At 48.1% G+C, this 14,505-nt stretch overlaps 1 protein-coding gene across 1 annotated transcript in view; it reads left to right on the top strand.

Moving 5' to 3' along the window:
• The window catches only part of SCRN1 (secernin 1), a 64,910-nt gene extending 54,200 nt beyond the window's left edge, over positions 1-10,710 (top strand). The window contains exons 7-8 of the mRNA XM_039229881.1: positions 3,775-3,955; positions 6,696-10,710. Coding sequence (XP_039085812.1) covers positions 3,775-3,955; positions 6,696-6,854 — 340 coding nt within the window. The 3' untranslated portion in view covers positions 6,855-10,710. The remainder of the gene's footprint in view (positions 1-3,774; positions 3,956-6,695) is intronic.
• The last annotated feature ends 3,795 nt before the right edge of the window (positions 10,711-14,505 follow it).

Below are 14,505 nucleotides of genomic sequence, written 5' to 3'. Positions count from 1 at the left end.
TGACCTTGGTCAAGTCATTTAATTTCCAGGTCATGACTTAGTATACATTTGATCAAGTGGCATTTAAGAAACTACCATCTGGACTTTTTAAAAACAAGTTTCTTTTTTAGAGAGAGAGAGAGCGAATAAGTAGGGAAGGGGCAGATAGAGGGAGAGAGAGAGAGAGAAAATCTCAAGCAAGCTCCAGACCATCAGGACAGAGCCTGATGCAGGGCTCAAACTCATGAACCGTAAGATCATTGACCTGAAACTAAGTTGGATACCGAGTGAGCCACCCAGACACCCCCTGATCTGAGCTTTAAGTGTGGAAAAATGTCAGAGATTCTCCTCACCTGTTTGGATTTTTAGTGTGATTTTTTTTTTAATAAGGCTTGACAAGAAATCAGAAGGTTTGGAAACCAATGAGTTATCCACATTCTGCTTCACAGGCACAAATAATGAAGCCTGAATTATAATTCCCACATTCTGGTTTAAACAAGTATTAGTGTTATTGCAATTTGCTATCAGCAGTAGTTTATATTTATTTATTCAATGTCTAAAATTCTCCCTTTAACCACTTCACATATCTACATTTCATGTTTTTAGCAGTTGAGGATGCCGACTTCCTTACAGACTTTGGAGGGGGGAAATCTTTGGAGAGCTTTGGCTACATTAGAGTATTATGGGAACCCCATCATATTTATTATTTATTTTGAAAAAGAAAACTGATAGATGGGATAACTGGTAAACATATGTTACTTTCTTGCCTTAGAAGAGCCACCGGATATCTTTATTGAGGTTAAACTAATCTCCACCTTCCAGCACATGTGGAGTGGGTTTGAAGTTCCATCAAATGGAATGATTTTTACTACACATTATCCTACATATTGGATGCAAAAGACCACGACTGTGCTTAGCATGAACCTCTTTTTTTAAATGTCTATTTTATTTTTGAGAGAGAGAGAGAGAGAGAGAGCAGGGGAGGGGCAGAAAAGGAGGTGGACATAAGATCCGAAGCAGGCTTTGCCCTGACAGCACAGAGCTCAAACTCACAAACCATAAGATCATGACCCGAGTCAAGTCAGACGCTCGACCGACTGAGCCACCCAGGTGCCCCAGCATGAACTTCTTGAAGTCGGAGTCACAAGTTCATGGACTGCATGGCCAGTGTGTCTATACAAATAGAAATGTTTAGGTTCAGAAGCTGGGAGGGGACTTAGTCCCGGTGGGAGACAGAGAAGGAACACAAGTGTCCCCACTATTGGTCAGAGTAGAGAGGAGCCACACACCCTCATTCTGAGGCCCAGCCCGGCGCCCTGTCCCCACCACAGTGAGTCAGGCAGATGTGGGATCCATGCTTAGCCCGACGAGTGATACCAGACTGTGCCCTCCTGGCCCCCCAGAGATGTGGTTCTTGCCCACAGGGCCACCATGTCTGGATGGTCCTGGGATGCAGAGTAAAGCTCTGCCAGTGACCCGGCCTGTGGCACCCCATCGCCCAGTGGAAGCCTGCAGAGGGCACAGCTCTGACCCTTTCTGGCCAGCACAGACCTGGCGGCCGAGAATATGGGGACTGCACAGGCCCCGGGCTGTGCGGCTGGAGCCCCAGGGCCGGTCTCCCGCAGAGGGTCTCTGTGCTGGCCAGGACGCTGCAGATTACCGTCTGCTGCCCGACGGCATGCTGGGCGCTGACTTTTCAGGAGCCCTGTGGTGCTGTTGGGCCCCGAAGGGTGGGATGCTTGCCTGCTGTGAGGCCGCTGTGTTGTAAGAGATGAGAAGGCCCCAGAGGCCTGGACCCTTTCTTCTCGTCATTTTCCTCCCACTCCCCCACCCTTCCCCCTCCGTTAAGCTTTTCCTGGGACCGCCCTACCCTGCAGCCCTTTTGCAGAATCAACTGAATGACGAATTGGAAAACTCAACATTGTGTAATCAGACTTGCTTTAGACACTTGTAAGTTTTGCCCTCGATTCCTTTCACCTTCAGCGGTCATCTGTTCAGCGTTCAGTAGAAGGGCCAACGACCCATGGATGTTTAGCAGGCTGTAGGAAGTGGCACTTTGTTCTCCCTCTGTGAAAGGCAGCCCCCCGCCTCCTGGGGAGGGTCCATGAACGGGGACCTGGCACCAGTCCTTGACCAGTCCCATCCCACTTTCGCAGCTTGGGGTAGGAAGGTCTCACTGCTTTTAATATTCAAATTAACTAAGCCTGAGCCCAGTCTTACAGAGTGACTGCAGGGTCTTTCCTCTCCTGAGTCCTCTTTCCCGTGATATCCTCAGGGAAGTAACCTAAGAGGTTACTTCGCATAACAGCTTTCCCCCACTATCTGCAAGTTCGCTCTCCACCACGTCACTTTTACGAAAGACGTACATTAGTACAGTCCCTGTTTTCACAAACCGAAAGAAATCCCAAGAGGAGTTTTGCTTTTACGAAGTGGTAGTTACTTCTTTGCTCTATACCATTTTGGCTTACGAGAGGCTTCATAGAACATTCTATCTTCAGATAGCAGGGAGGGTGGGTGGGTGAGGGGGGCCTGTACTGTTGTCCGCAGCCCTGCTCCTCACACTTGGTATCTTGCCAACCCCCGGGGACCTTGTGGACACGCAGATTCTGGTTCAGGGATGGGGGTGGGGCCTGAGGGTGAGGCTGAAGCCTCAGGTCCAAGGCCACAACTTGGGTAGCCAGGGTCATTGGTTCCAAGTCCTTTTCAGGTTGCGGCGCAGCTGAGAATGTTTGTGTGGCACACCGGCAGGGCTGCCCTGGCCGCCTCGAGCCCAGCCGTCCCAGGGCTGAAGGAGCCAGTATCCCCGCTCACTGCTCACGCACTTGAAGCGTGGAGTGGCCCCGGCACACCAGTTTGGAGGGGAGAAAACAACCCACACCCAACCGGTACACATGGGGGTCTTTCCTGTTATTGCAGGTGCTGCCCCATGGTGTGGCTGAGAGCAGACCCTCCTCGGGGCTCAGGAGCCCTGCTGTGATGCTTTATCTGGGTGCAGAGAGAGGAGAATAAGACTCTCTCCTTAGTGTTCAGTCAGGTGTGCTCTCCACGTGCCCCGTTGGCTTGGGATCCCAGGATGCAGTTCTTTAGATACATGGCTCTTTTGGGGTGTGTGTGTGTGTGTGTGTGTGTGTTGACATGTGCCCAGGTATGCACAGATACATGCACGCTCGTGTTCACCCCATCCCCCACCCCTACAGCCATTTTCCCTAAGATACACCATTGTGATAGAAGAGCTGAGTGAGTTTCTGTGCCCAGAGCTCCTCTCTCACACAACGGGACTCCTGTTTCTCTGTGGTGTGTCCTCTGTGGGGACTCTGGAACATTTTATGCCATCTGCAAATCAGGTAGAACCTAAAAATAAAAAAGACACAGGGTCTCAGTCCCTTCCTTTCCAGGAATCACCTTCCAGCAAGCCATGGTAGAGAAAGGCAAACCTCCTTCAGCACAGATAGATGGCCCATTGCGCCCTTTCCTCCTAACACTGCGTGTCTGTTTGCCTTGCTTGACGCAACTGAAAGGGGCCTCTCCAACCTTTCAGGAACAAAGCAAGTCTGTTTTGATGTCCCCTGGCTGTTAATAGAAGAATTTGTAGCTGGTACATGACAGTTAGTTTTACTAAAATATTTACTAAGGTATGCAGTTGTGTCTGCCTTGGTGCCCACCCACCAGCCAGCAGCCACCAGCCGCCAGCCACCAGGAGCTGGCTCAGGAGGCATTTGTCCAAGGAGACGATCGTCCCTGGTGTACCCATGCCTCAGGCTCACTTGGGCTGAAGCGCCTCTGCTTTCTCTCCAGGTCCATATTCAAGCCTTTCATCTTTGTGGATGACGTAAAACTTGTCCCCAAAGCACAATCCCCCTGTTTTGGGGACGATGACCCTGCCAAAAAGGAGCCTCGGTTTCAGGAGAAGCCCGACCGCCGGCACGAGCTCTATAAGGCCCACCAGTGGGCGCGCGCTGTCATCGAAAGTGACCAGGTGAGCCTAGGGGTGGGCTCGTGGCAGGGGCGCGGTCTGCGCACAAGGAGGCGGGACCTTGTTTTCCTCCTCGCCAGCACGCCCCCTTCCAGCCATCCAGGTACCTGAGACCCTTCTAGAAATCTGCTATTCACTTTACTCAAGTGAGTCTCTTGAAACCCAATGAATCGAAGCCTCCACTTCTGATGTTGTCCTAGAACTCAGTGGGCGAGGAATATCCCTCTTTCATTCCCTGTTTCCCTAGGAATTAGAGGAATGTGCGATTCTAAAGAGGGTAGCTGCTTTTCTGCTGTCTAGAATTCTTTGTATACTTTTGGGGATAAAACGATGTACGAGATGGCAATGCTTTATTTAAAGATGCAATCACGTGGTTTGGTTGTTTTTTTTTTTAACGTTTTATTTATTTCTGAGAGAGAGAGACAGCAGGAGCAGGGGAGGGTCAGAGAGAGAGGGAGAAACAGAATCCGAAACAGGTTCCAAGCTCTGAGCTAGCTGTCAGCACACAGGTCTCCAACCCACGAACCGTGAGATCATGACCCGAGCCCAAGTCGGCTGCCCAACCGACTCAGCCACCCAGGCAATCCACGTGTTGTTCTTTTCTTAAAAAAAGTAATTCTTCAAAAAAATTCTATAGACAGATGGTGGGTAGGCTGCACACTAGTGCAAATGTCCTTCTGCCACTGACCTCGTACACCTAAAAATGGCTAAAATGGCAAATGTTATGTTATGCATATTTTACTATAATTGTAAGGAGTTCTTTTAAAAAAGATTCTCAAATCCCTAGTTTTTAAAAATTAAATTAAATTAAAATTTTATTTTAGAGCAACAGTGTGTACACGAGCAGGGGAGAGGGAGAAAGAGAGAGAATCTCAAACAGGCTCCGCACTCAGCTTGGAGCCCCACACAGGACTTGATCCTACATGATCATGACTTGAGCCAAAATCAAGAGTCAAACGCTCAACTGACTGAGCCACCCAGGTGCCCTGAATTCCTAGTTTTTAAAAAAAGTTATTCTTCAACGTGCAGCTCACCTGCCCCTTCCCACAAAGCTTCTATAAATAAAGTTACAAGAGGTCAATTCAAAGAAGACACTCACCCAATATAACCCTACAGCAGCCATTCGTGATGGATTGAGTTTAAAATTCAAGACTCTTGGGGTGCCTGAGTGGCTCAGTCAGTTAAGCGTCCAACTTCAGCCCAGGTAATGATCTCACAGTTGGTGGGTTTGAGCTCTGCATCTGACTCTGTGCTGACAGCTCAGAGCCTGGAGCTTGCTTCAGATTCTGTGTCTCCTTCTCTCTCTGCCCCTCCCCACTCATGTTCTGTCACACTCTATCTCTCAAAAAAAAAAAAAGTAAAAAAAATTTTTTTAAACCCAAGACTCTGTTTTGCTGAAAGGAAGGGGAAGGAATGTGGCACTCAGATGCCCATCTGCTTCCCAAGCATGTATTTGCCAACTTGCAACAAGTCTAGTTTGTTCTGAAGAAAGGGACACCTTGTAGATAAATTGGTGTCTGCATTTGTGTGGACTGGGTGAGCTTATTTTATATTATGCTTGGCATTGCGGACTATATAAAAAGCATATAAAGAAAGGCAATGTTAACAGTGAATCAAGGGATTTCAGAAAGAATCTCAGAGAAGGGCGGTCTCACTATTCATAACTTTGCCCTTCTTGCCAAAGAAATGTCCATTTTGACATGTCAGAGTCCAGTGGTGTTTTTACATCCGTCTTCCGTGCCCACTGTTGCCCTGGACCATGAGTGCTGCCATATACCGCACTGACTTTTGTCCAGGGCCACCTACTGCCGTTCCCGACAGGCCTATCTTCTAGGTGGATGACAGTAAGCCTGGAGTGACAACGCCTCTTGGTGTAAGGTTCCTTGGATATTTGGCAACTAGAAGACAGAGGGAGAAAGGGGCGTGTGCTTGAGCAATTCTGTATAAAATGCCAAAGAGATGAGACTGATGAGGCTGGGTGGGCTTTGGCATTGAGAAACGACCATTGCTTTGAGTCGGCGCAATGTTAGGAGGCTCTGGATGGCTGCTGAAGCAGCTTCTCCATTCTGGGCCCAACTGGGCACATGAAAGCTTTTCACTGTCATCCCCTCAGAGTGAGTGGAAGAAGAAATCTCACCCGCTCAGAAAGAAGTACGTTGTGGTCAGACATGGCACGTGGTTATTCATTGATCCATTTATTCATTCAACAAGCATTCACTGGGAGTGCCTACTGTGTCCCAGGCATTGAGCGTGGAGATGAGCCCAGTTCTCACTCCCAGGAGATTGTGGTCTAATGGGGGGAACAGGCAAGGAGACAGACCCTTACAGGACAGGAAGAGCACAGCCATGCAGAAGTAAAGGCATTGACAGGGAGCCCAGAGGAGAAGTTCAGAGGCCTGAGGATGGGTGCACGTTGACCGAGTGCTGAGGAAGAGGAGGGTTGGAAGAATGCAATCAGTTCAGAGAAAGGGAGACTTTGGGGGGCCTGGCGGGAGGTGAGGCCAGGAGGCGCCTCGTACTCACGTTACAAAAGGCCTTTCCCGAATGTCACTCAGGAGTTTGGATCTTATCCTGAAGGCAGTGAGGAGTTAAGGATGCCAAGCAGAGCAGTACCATAACCACCCTGGCATTCCAGAATGATCCCTGTGGCAGTCCTGGGGAAACAGATGGAATGGAGTGGGCAGGCTGCTGGGAGGCTTTCTTGTCCATCGCAGTGACTCTCGCTGTTGCTGTCCTTCCTCAGGAGCAGGGTCGCAAGCTGAGGAAGACCATGTTGGAACTAGAGAGGCAAGGCCTGGAAGCCATGGAGGAGATTCTGACCAGCTCTGACCCTCTGGACCCCATTGAGGTGGGGGACCTTTTCTATGACTGTGTTGACACTGAGATTAAGTTCTTTAAGTGAAGTAAGCATTCCCTCTCTTCTTCTTATTTAAACGTTCCCACCTTACTAAATTACCAGCAAAACAAACCACTCTCCTGTCTGAGTAAAACGAGAAAGTTCAGATGCATTTAAGCCACACTCTTGAGTTCTGCCTTGAATCCCAACAATGTCCCCTTCTTCGACAACGTAGCCCCCCTTCTTTTGCGATGTCACGTGTATCCATTTGCCTGTCGTTCGATTGTGTGACTCATTGTGGATTTTCAGCTGCTATCGTTGTATTTCAGTGACAGCGGACACATCAGCCTTCTCACAGAGGACGAGGGTTCATCAGGCCTCCGCAGGAGGCTCCACAGTACTGAGTGTGTGAGAAAAGCAAACTCTATCGAAGTCTTATTCTTTCTTTCAGGAATGGTTTCTTTCAGGTTAAAAAGGCCCAGGGCTCCTGTGTGGGTACTTGAGGGAGAAGCCACCCGGCCTCCCTTCCCATGAGTGCAGGCCTGTGGTGCAGAATGTCTGCACACATGTCTGCTGAAGGACAAAACCAATGGGAAGGAACAGAGGGGGCCCTCTCTAGTCCCAGCTCATCCTGATTCTCGTGATTTTAAGGAGCCTGTCCTCTGCCCACTGCGCTTGCGTGCGGTGGACCCGCAGACGGCTCCTGTGTGCTTGTGGGAGGGCTGGTTGGCGGAGGTAGCTAGAACTGCCCATGTTAGAGATTTGGGGGCAGCCATGCTCGTGGCTTCCCCACGTCACCACGTGGCTCTCTGCACAGTAGCTTACCCACCCCTTGGCCTTGCGTAGAAACGATTTTGGCCCCAGTTATGGCCATCTACTCCAGGATTAATTAAATGGCCCTATGGCATAGTTCTACCCCACAAAGCTGCGAGTTTCTCCAGCTCATGAGGGAAAGAAAAGGAGAGGCGCTTGGCTGTTCAGATTCTCATTAAAGTAGCTGGAATCGGAGTGGCGACTACGGTATCTCAGCAGAGACTTTCATTCAGTTGATTTGTTTCCAATGTCGTGTTCACACGAAGCATTTGATTTACCCCCGGAGAACAGGAGAGTGTGTGAGGAAGACCAGATGGGCTCAGCATTGGGAAGACAGAGGGCAATGAGGTGGCAGGTGGATGCAGGAGCAGATCACTACAGGGTAGCGATCCAGCCCCCCAGCTCTCCTGCCCGGCTCATTATATCCCACAAAGCTGTGTACGATGCCCTGGCCCTCTTCCTGGCCCTCCCTTTATTCCTCATGCCCGCATGTCCTGGTAGCTGCCCTCACAATGAAGGCAGCTGAGGTGGGCAAGTGCAGTGGGGCTTACCTCCAGCCATCGAAACTCTCAAGCACTCTGGAAACGGACAGAGGGCAGAGATGATGAATGGATGTATATGCAGGTAAGCGGCTAGTGGAAGAGCAGCAACCCATCATTCCAACCTCACCCGTACCCTTTGGGCCTAATCATGTCTCATCCTGGTAGCAATTTGCAAGTGGAAATACCGTGAGTGTCAGTAATCTTCGAAGCGACCTTGGGTTAGTGACACTGCATTGACAGCGGTGCACGACAGGCAATGAGGGCTGGAGGGGACGTGGGTCTCACACACAGATGTGGACATGCAGGGTCACCAGTTTTATCGGAACACATCTGGTTTTTCTACCAGCTCCCCTTTAAGCGTGTAGGTACAAAAGCACCATGAGCTTTTGGGTCCAGTTTTGTAAGTTCTGTACGTAAAATCGCAAAGGAAAAGTGACAAGTGGTGGGAGATGAGAAGGATATTTTGAGAGCTGAGAGAGCCAACACAGCCATTTGTGGTGGCTGGTAGTTGCTCTGTGTCATTCAGGGCTTTCACTGTGGATGAACTCAGGGTCTTCTGTTAGATGGAACGGCCATTCTCAAAGCATCTGTATACAGGTGCTGAGTTGGGGGAGGGGGAGCTTTGGGGGTGACATTATAGGTACCTCACCCTGCCTAAGTCCACCTGCTGGGTGGTTATTTAAAACAAGGTTATGTGTTAAGCTGCCCTAAAATTCCACCATGTGGTTTCACGTCCACCTCTTACAGAAACATTTCATCAGACCTGAGATGTCTGAGGTACCCAAGGTGATTTGGGGCTTACCAAAAGAAGTCTAGTGAGAATAAATTACACAGGGGTCCACTTTCATTATTATGGGCCAAACATTATTATGGGCCAACCAGTCTATGCCATTTCTTAACCGCTGTGAAGTGGGAAATACAATGGCTACTTCTTTTAGGGCACACTGACCTTTGTCCAGGATCTCAAAGAAGGGCCAACCCTAAATGAGAATTGTCCGGGCTAAATGGTGTACGTCACAATTGTGATGCCCCAGTCTTACCACCAGGGGCCGTGGCAGCCCTCCAAGGCGAGGCTGGGCAGAAGTTCGTCGGGCCTGGGACACTTCCGTCGGGCACAGAGAGGGGTCTGTGTACAGTCAAACTCCCAGTAATAGCGAGGATGAATTCTCTGTGCATTGGGTGGTGTGGAGAAAGACAAGAAGAGAGTAGAGAATCTGTTGATGAGGCTGTACTCACTTCTAGTGACTTTTATCGACTCATGTCAACTGCTTGAAATTTGATCTTGGATTTTGAGCAGGTTGCCGGGGGGAGGTTTCTTTCCATATTCTCCTAACAGACCCTGCTGTTGGAAAATGCTTGTCATTACCTGGATAAGTTCTTGACCAGGGATTGCTTTTTCTAAAGGCAATATGGAGAAAATGAATATTCAAGATGAGCCAAGAAAGCAATGTTTAAAGGCCAGTGTGTAAATAGCTTCCTGAAATAACTCTCTGTGTGTCTATTAAGACTTGAATGGGAGAGCCGTGCATACTTTGTGCAGAAGGAGGACATGGCTGTAAAGGATGGAATTTCTCCCCCAATCCCATGCCCCTTAACCAAACGTAAGCTACTTAGTCTTGTCTAATAGATGGCACTGCCATAGATGAAGACAGCCCTCATCCCATAAGGGGGCAGGGGCTCCAGAAAAAGTATATTAGCAAAGCAGAAGTAGTACTCTTCGTTCTTGGAGGTGGTTTGGAACTTCCAGTAGAATAAGCAGATACTTGAGATTATGGTGATCCTTTAGCGCCACAGTGTTACTATTAGACAGTCTTCCTTACAAGCTAACAGAGCAGGTGTATGCCTATTAGATACTAGCAGTGAAGTTCCTTTACAATTGGGCCGATTATTAGGTATAAAAAAGAACGAGCAGCCAGGCAAACCACTCCGCTCCCTAACGTACGTCACCTCACACTGGTACAGGCGTCTCACAGCTCTGGCTGGCCTCAGCACGGAAGCCAGGGGGGACCGTTGTGTCTGCTGTGACACCCCTCACTGCATCCTTGACTGAAGAACAGTCATTTGTCGGGGAGGTCTTTGGCTGAGCTCGCAGCTTTAGGAAGGAAGCACATGGAGGAAGGAGGGAGGGGAGCCCCCCCACTTGCTGGCCGTTCCCCGTACGGAGGGGGTGGAGTGACAGGTCACATGCACCTGCTCTCCCAGCACCATGCTGTTGCCTCGCTGTGGCTGCGGCGTTTCGTTCTGCACGCCCCCAAGCCCCAGCTCTGCTCCCACGGTTTGTGTCAAACGTGCTTTATCTGCGCGACTTCCAACATTCCGAAATGTCACATGCAGATTTCTCATGGGAATGAATATGTATGTGTTTGCAATCATGTCGTGAGAAGTTCCATGTGTGAGCTGGAAAATGCAATTGGCAGGGAATACTAACAAAGAAAATCTTTCCGTTTCCTGCAGTGGGGACTGACTGTGTAGTCTTAACAGCCTTTTGTACAAATATCGATGAACCTGATAACTTCCCCATCCAGTGCTTGCCCTTGGAATTGTCTCTAAATACGTCAAGCATACAATAAAAAAAAAATACTGAAATTAATGGCCTTGTGTTTCCTGAATAAATGCGGGCATCAGTCACAACAGAGAAAACACATGAAGGGGGATATATTTTTCCGACTGGCATCTTCATCAAGCCTAATCTTAGCTCAGGGTTTCCAGCATGGTGTACCGCTCTGTGAATAACTTCACTCTTTGCAAATAAACACAAAAGCACAATGAGACACCACTTCATACCCTTCAGGATGGCTACCACCAAAAAGCAGAAAATAAGTGTTGGGGAGGGTGCAGAGACGTCAGAACGCTGTACAGTATTGGTGGGAGTATAAGATGGCGTAACTGCTGTGGAAAACAGTACGGCAGTTCCTCAGAAATGTTGAAAAAATAGAAATAGCATATAACCAAGCAATTCTATTTCTCAATATATGCCCCAAAGAATTGCAAGTCTGGTCTCAGAGATATTTTTATACCCATGTTCATAGCAGCAGCAGCACTCACAATACAGTGTGGAAGCAGCGCAAGTATCCACGGAGATTATTCTAAGTGAGATAAGCCAGTATCAAGACGGCAAATATTGTATAATTCCACTTATATGCGGTCCCAAGAGTAGTAAAACTCACAGAGACAGAAAGGAGAATGGTGGTTGCCGGGGGCAGGGGGATGGGGAACAAGGATTGTTGTCTGAGGGGTAGAGTTTTTTTGTTTTTTTTTAAGTTTGTTTATTTATTTTGAGAGAGAGAGAGAGAATCCCAGGCAGGCTCCACATTGTCAGCGCAGAGCCTGTCGCGGGGCTCAGTCTCACAAAGTGTGAGATAGACCATGACCCAAGCCAAAATCAAGAATCAGTTGCTTAACCAACTGAGCCACCCAGGTGCCCTGAGAGTTTTTGTTTTGCAAGATGGTAAGAGTTCTGGAGACAGGTTGCATGATAATGTGAATGTACTTAACACCACTGAAATGTACACTTAAAATTTTTTTTTAATGTTTATGTATTTATTTTGAGACAGAGAGCAAGCAGGGAAGGGTCAGAGAGAGAGAGAGAGAGGGAGAGAGAGAATCTCAAGCCGGCTGTGCACTGTCAGTGCTCTGTCTCACAAACCATGAGCTCAGGACCTGAGCTGAGGTCAAGAGCCAGACACTTAACTGCCTGAGCTACCCAGGTGTCCCTAAACTGTACACTTAAACATGGTTATGATGGTAAATTTCTCTTACATATATTTTAGCACAATTAAACAAATAAAAACCACACTAGAAACAGAAGTCTAGATCATTAGAATGGCTCCTGCCTTCTATGCCAGGTATCTTTAGGTTAAAGCCATATAGCAGCTCCAAAAGAGGAAAAGATGCTACGTAAGAGAAAGGTCAGCTCTCTCCACTCTTGTGACCTAGATATGCCAGACTGCTGCCATGATTTGGTCTCCACCATGACTGGCAAAGAGCAGCTGAGGGGCGCCTGGGTGGCTTAGTCGGTTAAGCGTCCGACTTTCACTTAGGTCATGATCTCGCGGTTTGTGGGTTCGAGCCCCGCGTCGGGCTCTGTGCTGACTGCCAGCTCAGAGCCTGAAGCCTGTTTCAGTCTGTGACTCCCTCTCTCTCTGACCCTCCCCTGCTCACGCTGTCTCTCTCTCTCTCTCCTAGAAATAAATAAAATATTAAAAAAAAAAAAAAGAGCAGCTGAATATCCTGTTTATGAAAATAGGACTTAGTCACTGTCACAAGGTGACCTGTGTCAAGGTCAGAGTAGATGACTGCCTCATTGATATGACAAGGAACTGCTGGCTCTTTAAACTTTATTTCTGACCCTTTTTTTTTTTTTCGTAAACATAACCTTCTGCTGCAAAACTCCCAGGTGACAGAGCATGTATAAGTTGGCTAAGGCTGCTGTAATAAAATACCACAAATTGGTTGGCTTAAACAACAGAAATTTATTGTCCCACTGTTCTAAACATTAGATGTCCAAAACCAAGGTGTCAGTGAGGGCGGCTCCCTCAGAGGCAGTGAAGGAGAATCCGTCCTATGCCTCCGCCCTAGCTTCTGGTGGTCTGCTGGTGGTAATTTGGCATTTCATGGCCTGCAGCATCACCTCGTCTCCATCTTTATCTTCCCATAGCTTTCTCCCTGTGTATGTGTCCGGGTCCACATTCCCCTTATTACAGGGACACCAGCCACATTGGATTAGGGCCCGCCCTACTTCCGTATGACCTCATCGGCACTAACTACATCTGCAACCTTCTTCCCAAACAATAGCAGAGATATGGGGTGAGGACTTCCACATAGGAATTTTTGAAAGACATCATTGAACCTATAACAGAACAGGTTCATGAAGGATGCCCAAAATTCTGGGGCACGGGGTAAGAATTCAGACCTTGCTTCTGGAGTCCACAGCCCTTCCCATGAAGCCACTTCCCTCACCCTTCTAGTACCACCTTTCCCACCTTTAACTCTATCAGAGATGCCTAAAGTGACAGCTTCTTCCCCTCTGTAGTCCATGGCTTTGAAGTTCATCATCTCCTTTGTCAGTTCTCTTGGGCCATTGCTTTTCTTCTCTACTCAGATTAGCCCTTCCGGTCATTGAAGAGCTTACCTCTACCTCTACTAATAAGAGGGCAGATAAAATAAGTCAGGTCCTTAACTAATTCAGATGCAAAGTGTGTTTAGCAGCTAACTTAGAAATTCGCTTCTAGATGGGATTGATGCTGGGAGCCTCTATGAATTTTAATTAGTGCCATCTCCTTTTTATCCAACAGCAGAGCCAGTGGAGTGTAGTCTGAGCAGCTCTGCTACTATCTAAGCAGAAGGGCTGGGGTGTATGCAGCCAGTGATGGCTGTTTGTGACTCAGCATGAACACACTGCTTATACCCTAGAGTGTGGCCTGTGCCGATACCTGGGTCCGTTGGGACCCAAGGGTTAAGGGCTTGTCTAGGTCTAACTTCACTTCACCACTGTATGCATAGGTACAAATTTGTGTCCCCATTTTACATATGAGGAAACTGAGGCACAGATGGGTCACATAATTTACATCCTCAAACTTGTAAGAGGCAAAATAGAGATTCAGATCTATGTTTGCCCCTAAGACAGCTTACCTAGCAGGTGAACCGCATCTCCTCTGTGCTACTTACCGACGTGACCACCTGAAAATACTATAGTGGAGATCAAGACGATACTGCCTCGTATCGATTCTGCCAGGGGTTTGTAAAGTTGGGGGCAGGTGCTCAGTGCACTTAAGATCGAAAGTGGTTTCATCTTAACACAAATGAGAGGAATTCTATAAGCAATGGTCTCTGCTCATTTTTTATTAATAAAACAGTACAGGGTTATGTATTTTTTTTTAAGAAAATGTATTTGAGGAGCACCTCGGGCTCAGTCAGTTAAACATCTGACTCTTGAGTTTGGCTCAGGTCATGATCTCACGGTTCATGAGATCGTGCCCTGTGTTGGGCCCTGTGCTGTCAGTGCAGAGCCTGTTATTCTCTCTCTCCCTCTCTCTCTGCTCCTCTCCTGCTCATGCTCACTCTCTCTCCTTCAAAATGAATAAGCATTAAAAAAATTAAAAAAAATTTTTAATGTGTATTTATTTTTGAGAGAGACACACACAGAGTGTGAGTGGGGGCGGGGAGGTGTCAGAGAGACAAGGAGACACAGAATCCAGAAGCAGGCTCCAGGCTCTGAGCTGTCAGCACAGAGCCTGACACAGGGCTCGAACTCACAAATGTGAGATCATGACCTGAGCCGAAGTCAGCCGATTAACAGACTGAGCCACCCAGGCGCCCCTAAAATTTTTTTTAACATTTATTTATTTTTGATAGACAGAGAG

This window comes from Hyaena hyaena, unplaced genomic scaffold, assembly GCF_003009895.1.
Source record: "Hyaena hyaena isolate Hyena2069 unplaced genomic scaffold, ASM300989v1 scaffold_40, whole genome shotgun sequence".
NCBI lineage: Eukaryota > Metazoa > Chordata > Mammalia > Carnivora > Hyaenidae > Hyaena > Hyaena hyaena.
The sequence above is the reverse complement of the archived record's forward strand: the minus strand, read 5'-3'. Positions and strand labels throughout refer to the sequence as shown.